The sequence below is a fragment of the Trematomus bernacchii genome, unplaced genomic scaffold (assembly GCF_902827165.1).
Source record: "Trematomus bernacchii unplaced genomic scaffold, fTreBer1.1, whole genome shotgun sequence".
Classification (NCBI taxonomy): Eukaryota; Metazoa; Chordata; class Actinopteri; order Perciformes; family Nototheniidae; genus Trematomus; species Trematomus bernacchii.
The window spans coordinates 5,824,720-5,847,658 of NW_022987910.1; the positions used below are offsets into that span (position 1 = coordinate 5,824,720).

A 22,939-nucleotide genomic window follows, 5' to 3' on the forward strand; every position below is an offset into this window, starting at 1 on the left:
TACCGGATTATTTTAAAATCACATTGTCATCACTCATATCTGTCTTTCCAAAAAATATCTCCTTATATTATCAGGAAGTTAGGAGAATAGAGACACGAGTAAGACACTGCAAGAAAGTTAATTAACTATGAACTCACTATTGGCTATCACATTAATAGCAGTAAGACTATATAAAAACTCAAGGGGTTGTGGTTTTTGGTTGGGAACAGATGCACTTTTACGCACTCCGTCTCCAGCCCCCACAGGCAGCGCTTTTTACGCACATGGATATTTGACTCCTCAGTCCTCGGCATGATGTCAAACGTCAGAAATCCGCGTTATTCTATAGGAACAAGCTGTGTGTGATTCATTTGTCAGTTTGTTTCTCCTTGGAAACATGAAATGACCAACTCATTGATGGTTTCAGCGGAGTTTGCTTAGACTTTATTTTCCCATTCCTTCAGATACTTCATCTCTCTAAGAGGGATTTATAACAGGGTTTACTTGAACATCTTCGGTATCTGATGATATAAATCTATGTCAGGGGTAAATCAAAAGGAGATGATGGCTTTATCGTTGTTTTACGCGCTATGCATGTGGATAAGTTTAGTCTGTCCTACGCTGGGAACAGGGTTTGTTTATCACTTTCCGGGAATCACACTGCAGCGGCAGCGCATCAAGTCGGAACAAAGCGGCAACACTGGACCGCCAGGTACCGGAACCAGTACCCAACTCAGGTGAGCAGCACATCTGTACACTGTTTGTAAAAAAATCTCTAGCTCTATTAAATTGTCCCATTGATTATGATTTTTCCATTTTCACATCGACTATTAGAGTGTTAAACCCTGTTTAATTTGTATTTTTAGGAACTGGTGTCAGTATACTGTTTCCAGAACAGTGACCTGTCAGGTGCACAATGGGACACAAACCACTGTGCAGAGAGTGTTACAGGGCTGCCGGTGGCCGGGACCTTGTTCCAAGGTCATCAGGTGAGTCGTCACACACCTTCAGCCATGTCAGCTTTTTCAGTGTCTGTGATGCTTAAACATTTTTTTTGTCATGAATATAGAGAGTTGTGGGGAAAGATTTAGTGGACACACTGCTATGCCACATTGTCACCCTTTCTTTGAATGTTTTGGTATTGGTCTTTTAGTGATAATACTTTTAAAATATATTTTTGGGGCCAGAGAGTGCCTTTATTTGAATGGGGAGACAGATCTGTCATATAGACAGATGCATTCCACTTTTACTTTACAAAAGCATTATCAACACAATCAAGTGAAATATTTGATCTCCCCCTCTCTGTTGTCCCAAAAAATATCCACTATTACTTAATGGATCCATATATAATATGCTGCAGCTTTATGTCCGTGCATTTGTATGTGTATGTACGAGCATGTAGCTACAATCCATGTCCCTGTGCTGTTGTGCAGCTACAGGACGGTGATCAGGCCATCCTTCAAAGTTGCCTACAAGCAGGTGACTGCACTGGAGTGGAGATGCTGCCCAGGGTTTGTGGGAGAAGACTGTCGTGAAGGTGAGTTTCTGATCTATGCTCTCTTTTTTTTTGTCTTTTACGAGATGTAGGGGATAGTGTGGTTGGAGAGTAAATCTCTCAAAGACTGAAATGAAGGCCATGTGTTTTGCCCTAACCCATCTGTATCTTTTTAGCAGCTTTACCCACATCAGTGCGTTGTTTAATGTTTGGTGGTGTGTAGTCGGGTAGCTTGCTAATGGTGCTTCTGTGCAGCAGTTGGCCGTTTGATATCATTGTAAAGTTGTTTGGATTTAACATTGCAAGCCTGTTTTGGATTACTGTAGTTTTGGGAGAAAGGATGGCACTAAAGCAACAGTTGAAAGAGATTCTCTACCCTGTGGTTTTGTACCTTTTCTTTTATGGTCGTGCATTAAAGACACTTCTGTGTCTGGAAGGAGGATTAGAATCACTTTTGTTTCCCTCTGTATGTCTTTCTTTGATTGTGTATGTACTCCCTGTTAACCACAGACAGAGGCAGTTCTCTGTCCCTCCCAATATCGTCAGTCTAAAATATGAATGAAAAAGTCTTAGAGGAATGTCCAGCAGAGCCGCTTGTAAAGTGGGAGGCATAGTGTTGGTCTCATGATGGGCAGAGCTGCTCCTTGATACCACAGACCGCAGACTCTAAGCCCAGAAAGACCAACATTTTCATCCAGGGGCGAGACACCACAATCTGCCAGAAGAAACAGACTTTCAGGGTGGATGAAGGTCTAGTGTTGGGCCCATAACTCTGCTCTTTACATGTATAGCTATACATTTATAAATATGTGTCCACTGCTCAAAACCACATTGACAAGCATGTTTTCACATATTTAGTTTAAACATTGTGGATGCCCGTAAAACTGTTGAGGCTGCTTTGGCTTAGAGCAACAGCTTTCTTTTTAATATGATATAGTGAACACAGCCATTTTAAGATTTTGGGGGGTGGGGCAATGCAGCACTTTTTGTGTCATTGAAAAGCACTCGTCTGATGTTTCTACATTTGTCTAACATTTACCTCTATGAGCACGTTTTTCTTATTGGCCATAATTGCCACACCTTGTTCCATTTTGCAAAATGATTCATTGTTGCACTTGGAGGGCGAAGATTTACCGCAAGTTAAAAAAACACACATCAGTACTAATGGAATAAACATAGACATTATTACAAAGCCTTTGGAAACTATTATTTTGTGCGGCCATGGATTATTTGACTCAAAGATTAACAAATAACTGCATCCACAGAGTCTGGACCGCCAAAGATTATGGTTCACTTGAGACCACAGTGGTTGCAGGAGTGTGAAGAAGTAATCTGGCAGTTTATTTTATGTTTGCTGAGATTAATTTGCAACTCCTAATGGCTTTAAAGCACGAGGAAAATTGCCTCCATATGGAGAGACAGAAGGCCACATTTGGCTCTGCGAAGAGACCTGAAAGACAGAGGCTGATGTCAGCGACAGTCTGCCTCACACCGAGGCGAGGAGGGGGAGCTGGCAGTGTGTCGGAGGGAGAGAAGGTGAGGACACAGAGGGGAGAAAGTTAGGATGAGTGCACAAGAAACAACAAGGTGTTAGAATTGGCAGTGCAGAAACAGCTGTGTAGCAAGAGAAAAAGCAGACAAGAGAAGAAGTGAATATAATAAGGAGTGTTTCTGTCCCACAGGGCTCCAGCTGCTACAAGCTGCCCAGACAGCAGCAGAGCAGAGAGCCGGTTCTGTGGGAAAGTGGCCCCACTGAGATTAATGAGCATGACACTCTTTCATGAGGTCTTTGTAACATACGTGACCGTGCTAAAATCAGGCCACAGCTCCGGTTCTCCCTGCGTAGATTAACCTCAGTATAACAAAAAAAGGTTAATAATGGATATCAGGACTTTCTTTCAGGGAAGTTTAAGTAGTTTATAGAACCTATATGTCATTTTCAGTACATTTCCTCCTCAGGACTTTGATTTCTGGAGAGCTGTTACATAGAAGGGAGGGTATGACAGTTGTGATATTAAGTCATGCTTCATTTTTAAAACAGTCTGAGCGTCTTTCCAGCATTTCATAAAAAAAGCCCTCTTCCTAGAATCAATCAGTCAAATACGAAGATGAAGATATGATTTTGTTCCTTTTAAGGAAAGAGTTTGACATTTTTGGGAAATACGCTGAACTGCTTTCTTGTTGAGAGTCCACCCTTATGTCTAAACTACTTCAGCAGCTTAGCTTAGCATAAAGTCCTCACAGAAGTCTTTGCTCCTGCCCAAGAGATGTTCATCATTTTTAATATGACCATATACTGGCTGCTAATGTTTGCTTATATTTACTTCACAATCATGAGTGGTGCCAATATTCTCATGTAACTCTCAGCAAGAAAGCAAATAAGAGTATTTCCCAGCATGTCAAACTGAACTATTGCTCATAGCGTGGAGAATTTTGTTTGGAAACATAATTCTGTGTTTGTGCATTCATCCTTTTGTCTTTATGTCACTCAGCCAGCACTGTACATGCAGCCCTGTGTAGCAGAATATTGAGCCAGCTGTTTTATCAGAGCCTTAACCGATGAAGATGACATCACCCCAGGCTTTAGTTTGATGAAGCTCTGGCTCCACTTCAGAGGCTCCTGAGGCCCTCGGAGACGTAGACACAGGGCACATGAAGAAGGCTGGAGTCAGAAGAAGTTAAGTCAGTGTAAGCTGAGGAGATGCTGGTTTCTCTCACCTCCTTTCACACTTATGTTTTCTTACCCTAGAGACCCTGAATCATTTTCTGCCCAACCATAGTGTCCTTTGATTTTCCTACCACCCTGTAGAAAACGGCCATTTATGAAGGTGACTTTGAGCACAAGAGTAGTTTGTCTGATAAGGGATTTCTATGATTTAACTTCTAAACTTCATTTTATAAAGGCAAAATCGTCTCTGGTATCAATGCAATATCATATAGAGTTTAGGATTCATGTTTCTGGCTTTTTCCCTGAAAAATGATATAAAATGGATTTTCACAGTTTTATCAAAATGTAAAACATTACACAAATAGTCGATTAATCGATCATAGACAGAAAAATGGTTGAGCTACTATTTTCCCTTTTGAATGAATGATTCAGTTAATATTCTGAGCAACAAACACTGTCTTCCTGCAGCCTCCTGTTTATGTACACGTTCTGCTTTTAGTTTTCTGTGATACTAAACTTAAAATTGTCGTGTTTTGGACTGTTGGTCATGCAAGCAATGTGAATGTCTTCCTGCACTTCAAGAAATTGTGATGCACATCCCCCACTATTTTCTGACATTTTCACACCCAACGACTAACCTAGCAAATCATCTTCAACAAAGACATGAGTTGCAGCTCTTAAAATGTTTGACATTTTGAAACTGCTGTCTTCTGACCTGAAATGCTCATTAAATGTGCATTTGCAAGTATTTATTTTAGATTTCCACAGTTGCTTTTCACCTTCAGAAGTCCTCTAGAGTGTTCCCTGAGTTAATGTGTGCTTCTTGTTTAATCATAACTTCAGAGCCCTTAAGGCCACACTGGTTGCAAAGCTTGAACTTTTCTGTGTTTGCTAATGTAAAGTATGTGTTTTTCTGAACCCATTTCGTTGACACCCTGACCCGTCAATAGTTCTGACAGGCTGGTCTATGCTCGCTGTTTACAGTCCATCTCAAGATTTACATTTAGCTTTCAGCAGAGTTGTGCTAACACATGACGGCATGGAACACATTGGAGAAATGTGTTCATGATTTTTCCTGCTGTTGGCCCCTGCCCCTTTCTCCCTGCTCTGTCACAGCATCACCCATCTGCACACATGATCATATTCACAGGAGGGATTGTGGGAAACATATGGGTGTGAGGGAGACTCATCTCCAAACAATAAGCGCTGGGACCTCCCCTGATGGAAGCAGCAACCTTTGCTCTTGTGCAAAAGCTCAGGAAAATACGTTTAACACAGTTTAATGCAGGGTGCGACGGCAAAGGATTTTAATTTAGTGAAGTTAATGATGAATTTCATTAAAGAAGTGAAAAGGTGAAAGTTCATTATGTGCAAATGTGTTAATGCTAGAGCTATGAAGCTGCTAAAGTCCCTGTTTCTCCTCTGCAGCTGCATGAGGAGGAAGTGTATTAAAACCCTTTGTTGTAGAGATAATCTAGGACACCAGCTATATTCATATTTCAAAGTATTCTTCCATTTTTCCATTTCATCACATGGTAGGCCTTTGCTCTTTTGACCTTGCTTTTTCTCGCCACTGTGGAGCTCTTTATCTTTTATGCTCCTTACCGCTTTCCACTTATCTTACTTCCTATGTCCTTTAGATCTACTGCTCTCGTTTCCTTGGAGTAAAGTGATAAAACAGAGCTGTATCCCACATGTGCTCCTTCAGAATGTAACCTCTGTGGAGTGAGGATATGACTGATGTCTCTGTTACAGCCCTAGTTGTGCTGAAATAAAGGTCAAACAGTACCCTCTGACCTGCTGGGAGCTGATCTGCCTGATGGATGACGCTCTGTTCATTCTGCTTCTGTGGTTTCTCATTTCTGTCATCAGCTTATCGTTAGGTCCCTCTGTATATCTGTCTGCAACTCCACACATCTGTTTATGCTGAGCTAAGCAGGTATAGTTCCTTAAAAAGTCCCTGAGGTCAATGAGAGCCACATGTGTCCATGAAGGTTGGTGCAAGTAGATTTTTGCTGTCAGTTGTCAAGACAGGCAAGAGAAGTGAATAAACAAACCACTATTGATTGTGGTGGCTTCTTTTATCAAGTAGTTCTAGTGCTAAGCTGTGCACAAAATACAAACAGCACGAGACTATCCATTCTAGCCCTCTTACCTGGAGGCAACATGGCGTTGAGCCTAATGGCAGTGTTAATATGCGGGTATATAACCATAGATAACTAAATAAAGATTTATGTTTTAATACAGCTTGGCTATTGCCACTTTACGCCACTGGCCAGTGTGATGTTGTGGATCATGTGATCCCATACACCATAAACCAAAAAAGAAGAGACATTTGAACCTGATGATAGCGCTAGAGTAAAAGTAGGAATCACCCTGAGGTTAATATCCCTGCAATGTCATGGGACAATAGTTAAGTCAGTGGATCACGCAAGTCATTGGGCTTCATCCTCTTGGGATTGTAAATGTTGGTAAAACATTAAATGAAACCACACTTGTCCATTCAAAATAGATATTTATTTTTAAATAAAAGACCATCAAGCACTAAAAAAAACCTCTTGAGCAAATCAGAACATTACTACTAATAACCAATCATAAAGTCTTGCTTGCTTCAAATGTCTCCACAATTTCAATAGTCTTTTTAGCATAGATCATACTGTATGCTCCAACCTCGTAAAATCAGAGCTAATAGAGAATTCTTTAGTTTTTGTTTTCATCTTGTATCTCCGATATTCCAAAAATAACTTGTAAGCAGCGATATTCCGCTGCTCTTCTTCTATCCGTTAACCAAGTCTTCATTATCTTCCCTTTTTTAATTGTATAAGACACCACTGCATATAAACCTCAAACATGTTACCCTTATGTCAGCCGATCACTGTGCGATCATCTCTCTTCAGTTCACACAACATCATCTCATGTCGATGATTGAATGTCTGTGATCCAGCAGGGCCCCACATCTCTGACCATGACTGATGTGTAGCTGGTGTGGCTAAGCAGAAGATCAGTGTAATGGGACGAGTGAATGAATGCTGGTAACATGAGGGAATGACAGAGAAATTAGGTGTATTCTCAGATTGGAAGGGATTCAGTTAGTCATTGTTTCCTGACCACGCCTGTTCCTTAGCAGCATTTTGTGAGGAGGAATGTGAGATTATTAACGACACGTCATTGTGGTTTTGTAGTCCATTATTCTGTCATCGATTGTTTCTTGCTCTGCGTGAAATAATGGCATCATGCTTCAGATTTAAAGGGAAATTCCATGAATTCCAAAGTGCTTCTTGCTTGCAAAATGTTGCAAATCTTTAATTTAAAGAGATGGTGTGTGGCCTGCTTGTCAGCCAGCATCATGGTGAAAAATGCAAAATGGTCCCACTGTGGACCAGACAGCTTAAAGAAAGAAGCTCAGTTTACCATCCTGCACCAGCCACCAAAGTGGGTGTGTGATTTAGTGAGTGAGATAATTTGCTACTGTAGGAGTTTGTGTGTATGTGCATGTCCGTTTGTGTATGTGTGCCTGTGTGTGTTTGTTTGTTTTTGTATCTGCTTGTGTGTGTGTGTGTGTGTGTGTGTGTGTGTGTGTGTGTGTGTTCCTTGCCAGTTGTTCTCCATGCCAGCAAAATCTGACCACTTGCTGGCTGGGGCCGACACACAACAGGCTCCTGGGACACAGCCAGTTCTTGGAGGCCGTCTGTGGTCCACACACACAAACACACACACACACACACACACACACACACACACACACACACGTACGTACGTACGTACGTACGTATGTACGTACGTACGTACGTCTGTATATCTTGGGAATATCACAGAGAATCTTAAGATGACCCAAGAAGATGTTTCAGTACACTATCCTTCTGTCCTGCTCCCAAATACAGAGTATTAAGCGACAATGGAAATGTGTGCGTGTGTGTGAAATTTCAAATGATTTATTTGATCAATATCCAGGTCAATAATGTAGGAAATGTAGTTATCTCAACAGACGATGCCTTACTTACCCTCTTGCCAAAATATCCTGTTCTGTCATGTCCATCACACTATAATGGAAAGGATGATTCATCAAACAAGTCTGTGTTTTTGTAGTTTGCTGGGATGAAATATCGTCTTTGTTTTGGTTCCTCTGATGTTTAAATTAAGATTTATCTTCCCAGAGTTTCCAACCCTGTTTACACTCTTGTGTTTCGCCTGGAGGTTTGCTTTAGTCTCTCAGTTTTCATCGCCAGACTTAACAATTGAGCTTATCACATGAGACTAATGTTAGCTTTCCTTCCGCATCGTGTTATTTATGGACATTTAATCCTTTTGCATGGTGCATTACCCCAGAAATCAGATATTTTTGTTAATTTCATTTTAAGTGATTTATGTATCCTGTGTCTGTGGTCATCCTAATAATGTTCTTTGTCTAATTTTTGCATTGGCTAATCTTTCATTTTAATATAAAAGTGCTCCTTTTTATTGACAAATTAAATTGTCTTGAAGAGTTTAAACTCAAACCCACAAGTCCTTCCCTCACTTCTGTATGAAGCAATAAAAGTTCCCAATTCTCCCTGTTTATTTGGCTTCCCACTAAAGACAACACAATCCTGAATCTTTCCCATGAGCTGAGCGCAATCCAAGAAAAATAACCCTGACTTATGTTGCCATGGTGTAATTATGGATCCAAACAGACTCTATAGCTGCGGTCCCGTTCTAAACATCAGCTTGAGCACAGCGGAAGTTTGGTTTTCTAACCCAACATAATTAAATTCCAACTGCAGAGATGGTGGCTTTCGCCTGCCCGCCACCTTCAGAAAAAAAGAAAATAAACCTTAGTTGTTTTGCTCTGTTTCTCATTTATGGCAGTTTGACTCAGTGCTAGTGTTTTCCTGTGGTCTGTGTTTATGACGCATTACTTTATGGATGGTTTTACTTCTGGCTCTCTTTGGACAAATGATGAAGATTAAACATGTTTACTCGTTAGCAGTAGAGAGTGGACTTACAGCATCACTTACATTTCTTAGGAGCAAAAATACATTATTGAGGAGGCGGCTTTTCTTATTTTCAGCATAGCAGCAACCAGACATTAAGTGTTTTCCGTGAAAGTACTGCACCACAAAGCTTGAGTGAGCACAGTCATCAGGTCAACATCTCTGATATTTAGAAGGAAAAGAGTTGTGATGTGAGGTTTTGGATGGAAGTTATGGGATATTCAAAGTTCTTTCAATTCATCAAATGTTGGACATGAACTTTAGTACCAGATTTGGTAGCAAACCATGTTGTGGCAGAAATGATGAGCGAAAAGGCAGATGAGGGCAGCCCGGTGTGTCTTAGTTTTATTACCGCGTCACAAAGAGAACAACACAGCAACAATACCAAGAGCCTGTCCATTATAAAAATGTCACACGTATATAGGTTGCTTCCCCCCCCCCCTGGCATACGTAATTTAGTATGAGTTACATAAGATGCAAAACTGTCATAACAATCCTGAAAAGGACATCCAACCACCATAACAAGCTTGGATGTCATGACCTCATATCCTGTTATCTTCATGAACTCCGGTGGTCATGACGACAACAGGTTAACAGGCCTGTTCCTCCTACTGTAAATAGCTTGTGTAACGTTGACTTGTTCAGTACGGGTAAAAGGGAAATACAAATGCCAATAATTGTAAAGATGTTTCACTCGATATGTATCTGATGGTGGTTCTTGCACAGGGATTTTAAATGCGGAGATGTATTCCTCCTCTCAGGCAAAGCTTAGAGAAAGGCACCTTCTCGCCCCTCCTCAGTTTACTTTCTTAGTTTTGCTCACTTTCCTGGATGCCTATGGGATAATTATATGTTATTTAATCCCATAGGCACTGTACGATTGAGCAAAGATACATGCTGTTTGGCATAACTTCTGATTACATGAATTACATAAAAAAATTGTCTATTCTAAGTAATCAGTTTCTGCCTCTGGGAAAGTAAAACAAACTGAAATTCATTAAATTCACTACTGTTCTTTCATTTATCTCTTTAAATGAATCCCACACATTTAGGTTATTCTATGTGATCTTCTTTTGATAACTAATGTAATATTTCTTCACAGTTTAAAGCCCCGCTTCCCACTTTCAAAATATTTGCATCAGAGGAAAAGGTAGGGGATCACCAAAGTCAATGGTTTATCCCCGGGGCAACATGTTATGTTCTCCAAATGTCAAAACAGTCCACAACAGATAGTTGTCAAAATATTACCAGAGAACAACAAAGTCAACCTATTAGTGGCACCAAAGGAAAAGTCAGGGGATCACAGAAATCATCAGGACTAATTCTCTGGGAACAATGAATGTCTTTCCCAAAGTGCACAACAACCCATTCAGAAGTTGTTGTTTCAGTCTGATAATTATAAGTAGATTCTTCCAGTAGATAAACTGCTAGCTAGGCTCAAATCTGTATGTCATCACATCACAGATTGATCGACTGTATATAACAGAGAGAGTGTGTTACACAGGGTGGAGACTTCCTCTGGGCTGATGATGAATAACTGTGAGGAGATGAAGGCACATCAACTCATCACTTGCCTCACATTGTATAGACTATGATTGCCCTCAGTTTGGCTGTTGTGCTGTTATGTCTTCTCTAAAGGAACCTCAGCGCAGTCAGACACAACAAACTCATGTGGGGTCATTTTGGCCTCAGCGGTTGAACAGCTCTGTGTTTGGTTTGATGAATCCTCAGGAATGTGTTTTCGGGTCGAGCTGTTGATTGTTGTTTCCGTTTGTGGCTGTGCTCCGGGGGAGAGTCAAGATTTTTTTTTTAAAGCTTTGAGAAACCACACCCATGCAGACCGATACACCACCTGACTGGATGTTCATGTAGAGACACAGACATGGCACATACTTTAACCCTGTGCTATTCCAGTGAAGCAGAAACCTCAGCAGCTGCCATTAGTACCCTCTGTCCTGCGGTCAGTGAAGCTGATTTAGGCAAACCAGAGCTGTTTGGGTCATTTTTGTTGTTAGTTATCTATAAGCACCAGTTGTTCCTCCCTCTAGGGACTGCTATGACCACAATGTGGGTGGTGCCCGTCTGTGGGACTGACAGCTGACATTCCTGACTTCTTATGAGCCATAGACCAGAGGAAGGCTCATATTTAGAACAAATACTGGGTTTTTACATTATGTGCTATTCTGTGTTTTGGATTTTGGATTACAGCTCATGTAAACGATCCAAAATTGCAGCACAGCGCGGAATGTGTGCGTGTCGGTGGTTTAGTGGTAGCTCGAACTGTATCATTTGTGAGCAAGTTCACCAAAGTGGTCAAAACAGAACATGACAAGGAAAGAAACTGGCAAACAGGCATTTTAACAAGGCACATGGTCCAACACATCTTTCTGTGCTAACTGCAAAAATAGATACAAGAAAAATAGCATATGCAATGATAAGTGTTAATGCTGATTCTTAAAGTAATACATCTGACAGTATTCATTGGTTTGCTTATTTTCAATTCATGCTTTAACTAACCTAAACTAACAAGGCATCATACTTACAGACTTTGCTATCCTTCCTGTGGCACTTCACTTTGAACTCACATGGTCTTTAAACAATCTTACATTTAACTTGCAACAATCCTAATACAGTGTCAATGTTCGTCATGATGAAGGACAGTGTCACCCTGTTTAACTGTGTTTTAATGTGTGTTAATTCATTTTAACCAAGAAATATCAGTCTTTTTGATAACACAGACAATAGACAAATAGAATGTTATGAGACATATTAATTGAACATACTTTCTTAAAAAATGTCTATAAATCAGACGTTTGGAAATGGCTGTGAAAATATTGTGTTTGTTTGTTTGTGCTTCCCTGTGCTACACACCATTAATTGTATAAGTACCTGTGGGAGGGTGTGAGTGTGAGCGTGCAGGCATCACTGTTAGTGGGTAGACTGACGAAAAACTTGCTCAGTCAGGAGAGAAGCAGGTGTGCACCAGGCCTGAGAGAGAGAGAGAATTTCATGAGAGGTCTGATAATATTTATTCTGTGAGTGTTTGACATGATTAATGGAGGAATTCCTAATTAATTAATGGGTCTGGTTTGATGGACATCATTAACGTGTATGTTGGCTTGCACTGCTCAGTGTGGGATAGATAGATACTACTGATGGTGCCAGGATGAAAGAGACAAGAAAGGAAAGAGTCAGAAGGAAAGGAAAAGACGGAAGAAGAAGTAGCATTTATTCCTGATAACTAAACTCATACTTTTCTGTCTTTCTTTCTCACAGAATGTTTGAACTGTACCAGTTTCACAGACATGAACAGCAGAATAAATGCCATTGAATCAAAGGTAAAGACGAGCTATCATCATCCTATATGATATTTGAAAACAAAAGATTGTAAACCTATTACTTCTAAACACCAGAGTGCAGATGTGTCTGAAATGTGCTGCTGTTGTTTCAGATCCAGCTGTTAGAGGAGGAACGTTTAACCCTGCCAGTCAGCAGTTCACCAGAGGGCTCAACGGACAACGAGGTGGACAGACCCCAACCCACTCCCATCGGACCTCCATCTCACCTGCCACCAGGTGCCAACGCATCACAAGACTGTGTTGTTGAGATTTGGAACAGATGTTTAAATGTATTTTTAAGAAAGGCGCACAGAAAACGACTAACAAATACAAACCAAAAAGCAATCCTGTTGACATCTTTATGTCTGTATTTTAATGAATTAACAGTAAATGCAGTTTCAATAATCAGAGACATTTAAAGGGGACCTATCATGCAAAATGCACTTTTGTACGTCTTTTAAACATGAATATGTGTCCCCGGTGTTCCAGGGAACTCACCAAGTGTCAGATAACACAACCCTCTCTATTTTCCTCCATACCCAAATCTCTAAAAAAGGGGCTGCAACGGATCTGATAAAAACTGATCCAGATTTGAACACTGTCCTGACGTCAGGACGGTGGCGCTACGGCTATTGGGCCAACTCCATCAATCAGGAGGAGACAGCCACGGCCATTGCCGTTCGAAAGAGCTGGAGACGCTGTAGTACATATGCCAGGCCAGTAGATGGTGCTGTTCTCACAGAATCAGCCCTTGCAAAAACAGAGCTAGAAATTGTCAAATTGAGCAAAATGAGGCATGGCTAAAATGCATGATCTGTTTGGTATTTTGAAAAAAAAAAAGTATAAATATGCCTTATATAGGTATGGTCCTACACTATATTATTCAAATATAACATGATAGGTCCACTTTAAAGAAAGAGTTATTGCCATTATACTGTGCATATGGCACCCTTCAACCAATAATCATATTTTAAATCATGGAGCATAATATTGTGGGGCCAGAAGTCCAACATTTACATCCTTACTGGATTTCTGGCTGGTTGTGCTTGTTTTGAAGAGGATCAACAACATTCTTTAGATTATAACTACTCCTGAACACGTCCTCCCTTAACAAGTAAAACTGATTGTGTGTGTAAAGTGTAAGGAGTGCACCTTCTAAGTCTGAACTGTTAACATTTTAACACTGAATTTGACTCTGAATGTCTTGTTCTCTCCTCTACCAGGAGGCAGAGGACTCCCGGGGCCCATCGGACCACCAGGGCCTCCAGGTTTTGCAGGACCCCCAGGTCTGGCTGGCAGAGCAGGCCTCTCTGGACCCATCGGTAAAATATAACTATACCTTTTGCCTCATCTGCTCATTTAAAACAATTGACAAAAAGTGTGTTTAAATGGGGACATATAAGGAGAAACACCATTTGTTAGTGCATGTAAACATACATTTTAAAATGCCTGCCACCCACAAACTGTGAAATAATACAACCTAATACGTTTTTTTGTGAACTGCCCCAATCAGAAAACACGAGATTTACCAAACCATTCATATTAAGGTCCTCTTCCTATGTTTCATTGAGGCTACCTTTGCAGATGTGCAGCATATTGTTTTGGCATGCCAATCAGAGCAGACTAAGGGTTTTTCTCAAGGGGGTCTTTAAGAGACAAGAGCCAAATTGGAGCTTTTCTTAAAGAGGGTGAATACAAGCATATTCAAACAGACAGTATGAGCAAGGAAAAGTGTTTATTTTAACATTATGATGTTCAAACATTTTCTTGTATAAACCTGAAGTAACGCATTATATGTCCCCTTCAACATGAGTGATTGATTGATTGATTGATTGATTGATTTGTATTTCCTGTTCAGGACCAAAAGGTGACAGAGGTCAGGCGGGCGTTATCGGTCTCCGCGGCCCTCCGGGTCCTCCGGGGCCGAGCTCCACTCCTGTGCGATTGCGTGGTGACGTTTTTCACGTGGACAATCAAGGTGAGCGACCTAATCCAACGCATAATGATATCATGACTGCCCTTTCTGTTTATCTTATCTTATTTGTTTTGTTTTATTTTATTCATTTATTATTATTATTTTTTGTTTTGTTTTGTTGTGTTTGTTTGTTTTTGCCTGTCCTTGTTTGTCTACCCTCCCCCCGACTGTAAAGCGTCTTTGAGTTTGAGAAAAGCGCTATATAAATACAATTTATTATTATTATTATTATTATTATTATAATCACTCTTTTCTAGTAACTCTGAGCTAATTTATTCCAGATGGCCTTAAATGACATATCTATCTTACACACATGGTTGAATTCTGACACAAGAACAATTGTAAAACCATTCAAGCATTCGGTTTTGGGTTTGTCTGAGTTGATGCCAAAACCACAGGTCCATTTTGATGAATCATATGCTTCAACAGTTTCTAACATATCTCATACATTATGCTCATACTGTTGTCCATGCAATCATTCTGTCAGGCAGAACATGAACCCAGGCCAGGTGCATTTGTACGTATGGAAAAATAATTCAAAAGGGGCACAAGTGGAAGCACCGAGCATATTGGAGCTGTTACCAAGTGTTTAAGTGAGCAATATGTGTCTTAAGCTTTCAGCAAGAGACTTCAATTGGTAATGGAGAGAGTATTGTTTCTTTGCAGGTCTGGCATACATTTAGCTTGATTGTTTCCGTGTGTTGCTTCCTTTATCCCTGCCACCAACAATGGAACCAAATACTCGCCGCACATAAACCACAAGATTAGCTCAGGTGGTTTAAAAAAAAGAAAGAACATTTAAATAGTACATTATTTTGACACCATTTTTATTATTCTTATGCAATTTAAAACAGCGTCTCTGGATTTTTTTATTGTTTTACTCTGATAGGGATGAGGCAATTTAACTTATACAGAGAATTAAACTAATGTACTGCACAGAGTTCATTGCTAATGCTAATGCTTATTAACTCTTGTACCAAATGGGGCTTTTACTTGTACAGTTTAGTTAGAAATATACAACTTTCTATATCTTAAGCCACTATACACAACAATCACCCACACATTGCACAAATACATGAATGACAATCCACCAATACACTGTGGTTATTAACAGTACAATTTGCTGTAAATGGGTACAGCTACGGTTTGCTTTTAGCCAGCACTAAATCTTTGTCGCAGACGATTTTATATCTGGAATAAATGGGATTTCAGACATATACAGAGTGTTAAACATGTATTAAAATCCAACTACACTTCATAATATTCATATATTTTCAAATATGTAAGAGCCAAGTGCATATCCCTCACATTAAAGGGTTTCCCCACAGGGAGGCAGTAGAAGTCTGTGCTATAATCATTACCTCATGAAGCACTGCTGGCTCTGATTAGGCTTTTGGCTGCATCTGCCTTTCTGAGCCCAGAACTGTGTCTGCGGCTCTGAAACTATGTCGATCTGGGTCTGTGGGACCATGTAAGCTGAGGGGGGCCAACTGGCTGTAAATCAGGCCTAATTTGTAAGCTGTCAGCACAACAGTCTGCGTTTGGGGGAACAGGCCGCGGCCCTGAGCCAAAATCTGGGCTTTCTCTGAACGAGGGAGGAGATAGTCTGCCACTCATGTGGAGTTTCTCGGGGAGGCAGCCAGGCTGGAGGAGACTGTAACATTAGAAAATTAGTTCCAGAGGGAAATCTGCTCCTTCTAGACCCTTTCTGTGGACTGAAGCCATAATGTAACGGCGCTGTTTCAACACGAGGGGAAGACTGACTCTGAGCATATGTTAAAGTGGAGAGGAAGTGGCTGTGGTCGAAAACGTTTTTTTTTTTTTTACCTACAAACATACTTTTAAACATACTGCATGCTGAGAACAAGGCATGACTTCCTCTTCCTGAATGAAGATATATCATGTTCAAGCATTTACCGCTCCATTAAATCAGACCTCTTTTGGATCTAACAGCTGTTCCTGTCACACTGGATTTAATCCTGTTGTTGACGGCTGATGAAACTCTGAAGTCTGACTCCTGAACCTTGATGTCTTAACTTTTCCTGTCTGAAAAAGAATCCCATACCCTGAGGTCATGCGGTTTGGGACCCCAAAAGTATAGGAATATGGAGAGATTTTGAAAGGAATAGGAATTCAAACCATGATTTGATTGATATGCATGTCCGACTCGAAGTAAATAAACCCTGCAAACAAAGTCTGTAACAGAAGAAGAGAAAGATGTAGAATATTCAGATCTAGCTTGTGTTTCTTAATCGAAAACAAAGTGTGCCTTGAATGCATCACAGGTAAACACTATGTCACAGCTAGGAAACAGATACTCATTCAAGTATTTTGACACATGTGCAATTCAACTGTTGAGAGTGCATGCAGAGCATAGTTAAATAGATGCTTACACACTACATGGTTACATCCTTACATGGCCACGGGTCCTAGTGTGACCTTATTTTTTTTGTTCATTTACATCTGCACCTTAAAGTGGACCTATCATGCTATATTTGAATAATATAGTGTAGGACCATACCTATTTAAGGCATATTTATACTTCAAAATACCAAACAGATCATGCATTTTAGCCATGCCTCATTTTGCTCAATTTGACATTTTTTAGCTCTGTTTTTGCAAGGGCAGATTATGTGAGAACAGCACCATCTACAGGCCTGGCATATGTACTACAGCGTCTCCAGCGCTTTCGAACGGCAATGGCCGTGGCTGTCTCCTCCTGATTGGTGGAGTTGGCCCAATAGCCGTAGCGCCACTGTCCTGACGTCAGGACAGTGTTCAAATCTGGATCAGTTTTTATCAGATCCGTTGCAGCCCCTTTTTTAGAGATTTGGGTATGGAGGAAAATAGAGAGGGTTGTGTTTTCTGACACTTGGTGAGTTCCCTGGAACACCGGGGACACATATTCATGTTTAAAAGACGTACAAAAGTGCATTTTGCATGATAGGTCCCCTTTAAGATGTGATCATATTACCCAAGAAGCATTTTTGTGCAAAGCGACATAGGGAAAGGACAGAGATAGTTTTGCTCACCAATAGAAGGCAAAATGTACAGTACACTGATGCTGACAGATGAGTAATGTTTGGATCCAATGAATGAAAACATAGGTCATGCCAACATGTCCGTGTGTGGAGCACAACTATTGAGTGTGAGAGCAACAGGCAACAATGGAGATTGTTGGCCGGCTGCTGTGTTGAAGCCGCTGAGTCACCACTGTGGATCAATGAAGCATTGATAAAGATCATGTTTAATTTTAACTACTTAAAACCAGGAAATAGAGTTTGATTTGACATCTGATCATTCAGTTTTCTCCAGAGGAAAAGTTACATTGATAAAATAAAAGTATATTTTGGTCGCTGCACATTAAAGGTGCTTTGTGTATTGTCCAGCGACATCCTTCAAAGATACAGGGTGCAGCGTTTCCTCGTCACACCCTCCTCCACCTCCTCTATGGCAAACAATCTACTGATATGTTCAGTTTACTGGGTACATACAATAAACATTTGTAGTCATTAGTTATTAACGTTCTTTATTTACATCGAAACATGGTCTGAATGATCATCTGTGAATTCACCTCTTGAAGTCACAATGTTTTATACTTTTTTATTTGTTTTTATTTTTCCTTTTTTGTTATCTAACAGTTTCTGCCTTATGTTTTCCACAAAGTTAATTCTTGAATTTTTGCTTTAATTTCAATTTTTTTTAGAGACCTCCGGCCGTCCTACTCTCCCTGTTCCTCAGATCGTAGTCGGGCCTCAGGGTCCAGCTGGTCCTGTCGGCCCCTCAGGTATGAATATAAGCTGTTTCCTGCCCAGGTTGGATGTATATTGTGCGTATACATCATTTATGAATATATACTGTGCCATGAGCTAGTTCATAATTAAAAAGTCGAGCTCGGCTTAAACTCACCAAGCTTCATTTTTAAGTCCTATTCAAATTAAAAGTCCTCAAACAGAAACGAGGTGCGCCAGAAGAAGAACAAGACACTCACCAATAACATACGTGTTATTTTCAATGTAATAATAATATATTCTAAATTAAATTAAACTGAATGGATTTTTGACTTTCCAAAATACTCAAATAGCCTATAAACATTTCGACCTTCATCCATCTAATTTGTGTTTGTGAATGACTCGACAGGCCCTCCAGGACTGAGAGGACCTGTAGGGATACCAGGCCTGCCGGGACAAGATGTGAGTATCTCAAATGTGTTGATCAATAATATATATACAAAATATGACTGGCATCATTCATTCATACCCTTTTTGTTTCATTAACATAAGGGAAAAGAAGGGCTCCAAGGAAGGCATGGGGATTCTGGACCTAAAGGAGATCCAGGGATAAGGGTGAGGCTGCTGTGACTGTCCTCCCTGTTATTGGATTAACTCGCTGACTGGACATCTTTGATTCCGATTAACTATAAAAATGCATTTGGTTCTATATGCTTTAAATGGTCCTTGGCTAGGCTAGCTGTCAGGCAGTCTTTAACACATTAGAGGTGAACAAGCATTTTCTTCAAAGACCAAGACTAATCCTCTCTCTCTCTCTCTCTCTCTCTCTCTCTCTCTCTCTCTCTCTCTCTCTCTCTCTCTCTCTCTCTCTCTCTCTCTCTCTCTCTCTCTCTCTCTCTCTCTCTCTCTCTCTCTCTCGGGCCTCTGTCTTTAGACCTGATCCTCTGTCTTTAGACCTGATCCTCTTTCTTTAGTAGCGTGATTAAAGATTTGAGATCTGGTGAAGAGGTGGATTAGCAGAGGGAGAGGGAGGGAGGAAAGAACGCAATATGTTGAAATGTGTGTCTGTGTAATTTCTTAATGTTTTGCAGGGGCCTTCAGGAGTGTCAGGCGAGCTTGGCCGACCTGTAAGTATAAGGTTATTGTGTTGCATTACACACACAAACACACAACACAGAATATTACACTTACGACCAAAGTATTTTAAGAAAGGATAAAAACGTTAACTTAAATGTACAAGTTGTATATTAATTTGGTTAGCAGAGGTCCTCAGGTATGACATGAGATTGATAACACTGTATAAACCTCTTTATCTGTGTTGTTTTTTAAAAAGTGCTTAAGGTAGCACTTTTTAAGCAAATATGTCAAGACTGATTAAATCATTCTTTTGGGAACATTTAGGGTTAGATTCGTTTTTTGTGAGTATTGTGAGGTGTTTTTAGCTTGTAATGTTTCTGAACAAACACACACCCTCTCTACATATCTCATCTATGCCTTATGATTGTACCTTTATTTGTTAAACCTGTGAATTAAATCAATAATTTAATTAATTAATGTTCTTTTACAAATTATTTCCAGGGAACACCAGGGCCAAAAGGAGAGCCAGGAGAGGGTTTGAGGGAGGTAAGGGACATGATTTCCTTTCCCTTTTTGAGCTAATTTAAAAAAAAAAATCCTTAACTTAACACAATGGTGTTTGTTCAGGGTGAGGCCATGCAACAGCTCAGGGAGGCCCTGAAGATCCTGGCTGAGAGGGTCCTGATCCTGGAGCACATGATAGGCGTTCATGGTGAGGAGAAAAACAGATGGAGGAAAACGTTTTTCCAGGCCCCATTTTGAGGAAATATGCTTATCCATTTACTGGTGGGGAGATAGATGAGAAGATTGATACCACTTTCTCTGTGAAATATGCCTTAAGCCATAGAAATTATGAGAGTATCCCAGCATAACAGGAGGGTCAGAGCGACGGCCATTTTTATGTGTAGCAATACCAAAGCACTGTGACCAACTCACAAGATATAACGTGGTGTGATTTGAGAGGTTCTGCTAGAATGATTGATTACCTTCAGACAGGTCCAGGCACTTGTTTCCAGTATTGAACCAGGAATCAAATAAGCTTTTTACCTAAATTGTAAAACTATTCCTTTTGGGAGGTTTTTGAAGAAGATAAATTTCAGGATGTTTTTTGTCTTTCATGTCTTACAGAGAACTCTGAAGGATCTGGGTTCGGCAGCATTTCCGACCCCCTGTCTTTCTCAGCTATTAAGACAAAGCGCCTTCAGCCGGAGCAAACCCCTCTTCGGGCTCCAGCACCGGGGGAGAGACAAAGAAGAACTCCTCTTTAAGAGTATATTCTAATTGTGTACGTATGTGTATAATTGTGATGGATGTGGCCATTTTTTCTTGACTGGAACGCAGAGTTTTTGTTTATACCATGTTTCTTATATTATCACAGTTTATTGTCCCATTATTGCATCTTTACAGCTGTAAAAACAGAGAGATGTTGAGCATTTCATCAACATGAAAGGTTTTATTGAGCCTTGTTGACCCTATTGCTGCATGATCTTCTAATCTACTTAACCTTAGCAGTATCACTTGTTCAAATGTCATACAATAAAATGTTATTTCATAAAATGTTATGATGGTTTTGGCATATCTCTTTCCTCAGATAAAAGACCGTCTAGTAAACGCATCACTTTCCTTGGCTGATGTTGCAAAGCGCAGCCGGAGGGGCTGCGCTTTGAGTTCCCGAGAGCTGGACCGAAAATATACTATTTAGTGTCAAACACATTTTTGGAGCAACCTCCGGGTTCATCTTGTGTTAGCCTGTCAAACCTATTTCTTCCTTTCTCTTATTTCTGTCTCTGTCTAGTTGCTCTGCCTTGTTAAAACTGAGGTAATACACAACAGACTGCCAAGGATATCTGCTTAAAATAAAGTTAGGCAAAATGAATAGCATCTGGAGAGCGCACATCTGGAAATCAAACGCAGGAGTTGCTGAAACCGCAAACCCTGCTCGGCTCCAGTGCTGCTGACTCACTGATGGAGCACTAAACAGGATGACTTTGACTTCTTCATAAACTGCCTCTGAGATTTGTTTCCTAGCTGATATGATTATTGTATAACAAGTCTCTCAGACACCAAGCCATACGTCTCTGAACAAAGCTTTGACCATGCATGATACAATGTTTGTTTTCTTCATGACTTTTGTTTTAAATGTTAAAGAAATAATTTGACATTTTATAGAGTTGGATACGAAGTTTGATACCACTGTCATGTATGTGTGCTGCACATAAAAGTGGAGCTAATTAGCTTAGCTTAGCAAACAAACTGATAACATGAGGAAACAGCTAGCCTATCTGAAATTATGAGCAGCCGAGTAGGAAAAAAAACAAATTTGAAGATTTGGGAAATTTCTGAAAGCAACAATATCTCCCAGCTGGTGAAAAGAATGTGAAAATGGCTCTATAACCGGCCAAATAAAATCCAATACTAAACTATATTTAGCTCATTTTAAAGGAGTTTTAAACCCTATGTTCATTTACTTCTTGATAAACTGCTAAAACTGTGTCACACAGATGTTTATCTAAAGTGACATGTTTATCAGTGGTGAAAACCCCTCCAAACAGGAGGTTTTTGATTGGCTTAGACCGAGCCAGGCTAGCTGTATACTCTTTATGCTAAGCTTAGATCACACACTGCTTCTTTTACCATACAGACATGAGAGTGGTTTCCATGTTCCGCCTTTACTCTCAGCAAGAAAGTCAAACAAAAGGTTGTACTTTACGTTTAACTGTCATTAACAGAAAAAGGATGGAGCTGTCTGTGTTGTTTTCGATAACTTATATTTTGTAAGTATTTTTAAGTAAGTCTACTGTCTTTGAGACTGTTGTGTCTGGGGCGTGTTTCATTATCTTAAACAATGTTCAGGTGTGCTTTGTTGTTTAATTTGCAAGAGACCATGCTCAGCAGATCTGTGTTCATTATTGAAGAAAGATTAAAGTCACAACAACAAAGGCATTCATTTTGTAGAGTCACCACTTTATTGCACATAATTACATTAACACACAAACTGCACCGCATCCTCACAGCGTGGCGAGACTGTTTACAGGCAGAAGCCTCGCTGCTGCTCCTCCTATTCCTCTTTCATCCTTCTGTCTCTTCTCCTGCTCTTTGTCCTCTACGTGGGTGATCATGTAGTTAGGGCTACCAGGGACATCCAGAGGGAAGTTTAAAACATCTGATTCTACTGCAATCAACCAGGTATTTTGCACTTTTCTTTTTGTATCTTCAGCTCTGTGATGATGAGAGCTGTCAGGTTGGCAGATAAAGAGATCACACATGCTATTACGTCTACAGACAAATACAGAGCTCGCTTTTGCCATTTCAATTAGCTCATCAGAACGGGGAGATAAGTGCGGTTATGTATCATTGTCATATATTCCACTGCCCTCTTAATGCACCCTTTCATCTGTGCTTTGCCTGCCTGTTTCTGTCTTCCTCCTGATGTTCCCCCTCCTCCTCCTCTGTCTGTCTCTCTTCTCTTGTTTTTCCTGTCTACTGAACAGAGACATGTTGATATGAGGCCCGCTTGCACGGCCACAAGGGAACAAGTCTCTGGTGCTTTTGATCAGCTGCAAGATCAGACATGTCCACCGCTCCCCCGTGTACACTCCAGTGACTGATCATGCAGTATAATGGGCAGGCACAGACAACCAAAGATGCACACCCACACACATGTTCTCTCTGTAGATCGTATAACCATGAGTACACACACACAGAG

At 40.4% G+C, this 22,939-nt stretch overlaps 1 protein-coding gene across 2 annotated transcripts; it reads left to right on the forward strand.

The window, feature by feature from the left end:
• The first annotated feature begins 220 nt into the window (after positions 1 to 220).
• LOC117470542 (collagen alpha-1(XXVI) chain) lies at positions 221 to 22,176 on the forward strand. Of its 2 annotated transcripts, XM_034115350.1 has the most exons (15): positions 221 to 716; positions 846 to 968; positions 1,413 to 1,516; positions 12,389 to 12,450; positions 12,564 to 12,687; positions 13,674 to 13,772; positions 14,309 to 14,428; positions 18,132 to 18,212; positions 18,566 to 18,618; positions 18,709 to 18,771; positions 19,248 to 19,283; positions 19,735 to 19,779; positions 19,861 to 19,945; positions 20,362 to 20,518; positions 20,825 to 22,176. In XM_034115350.1, exons 1-14 carry the CDS (start codon positions 517 to 519, stop codon positions 20,499 to 20,501), a joined length of 1,335 nt encoding a protein of 444 aa, XP_033971241.1. In that variant the 5' UTR covers positions 221 to 516; the 3' UTR covers positions 20,502 to 20,518; positions 20,825 to 22,176. The 2 variants fall into 2 exon arrangements, with proteins under 2 accessions (XP_033971241.1, XP_033971240.1); XM_034115349.1 differs by having other exon boundaries at positions 20,362 to 22,176.
• Positions 22,177 to 22,939: the final 763 nt, after the last annotated feature.

Excerpts from the sequence above, each read along its gene's own strand:
- LOC117470542 (XM_034115349.1), top strand. The coding sequence starts at position 517 with ATGTCAGGGGTAAATCAAAAGGAGATGATGGCTTTATCGTTGTTTTAC. Across the intron at positions 969-1,412 it reads CCTTGTTCCAAGGTCATCAG|CTACAGGACGGTGATCAGGC; the intron begins GTGAGTCGTCAC and ends GCTGTTGTGCAG. Across the intron at positions 12,451-12,563 it reads TAAATGCCATTGAATCAAAG|ATCCAGCTGTTAGAGGAGGA; the intron begins GTAAAGACGAGC and ends CTGTTGTTTCAG.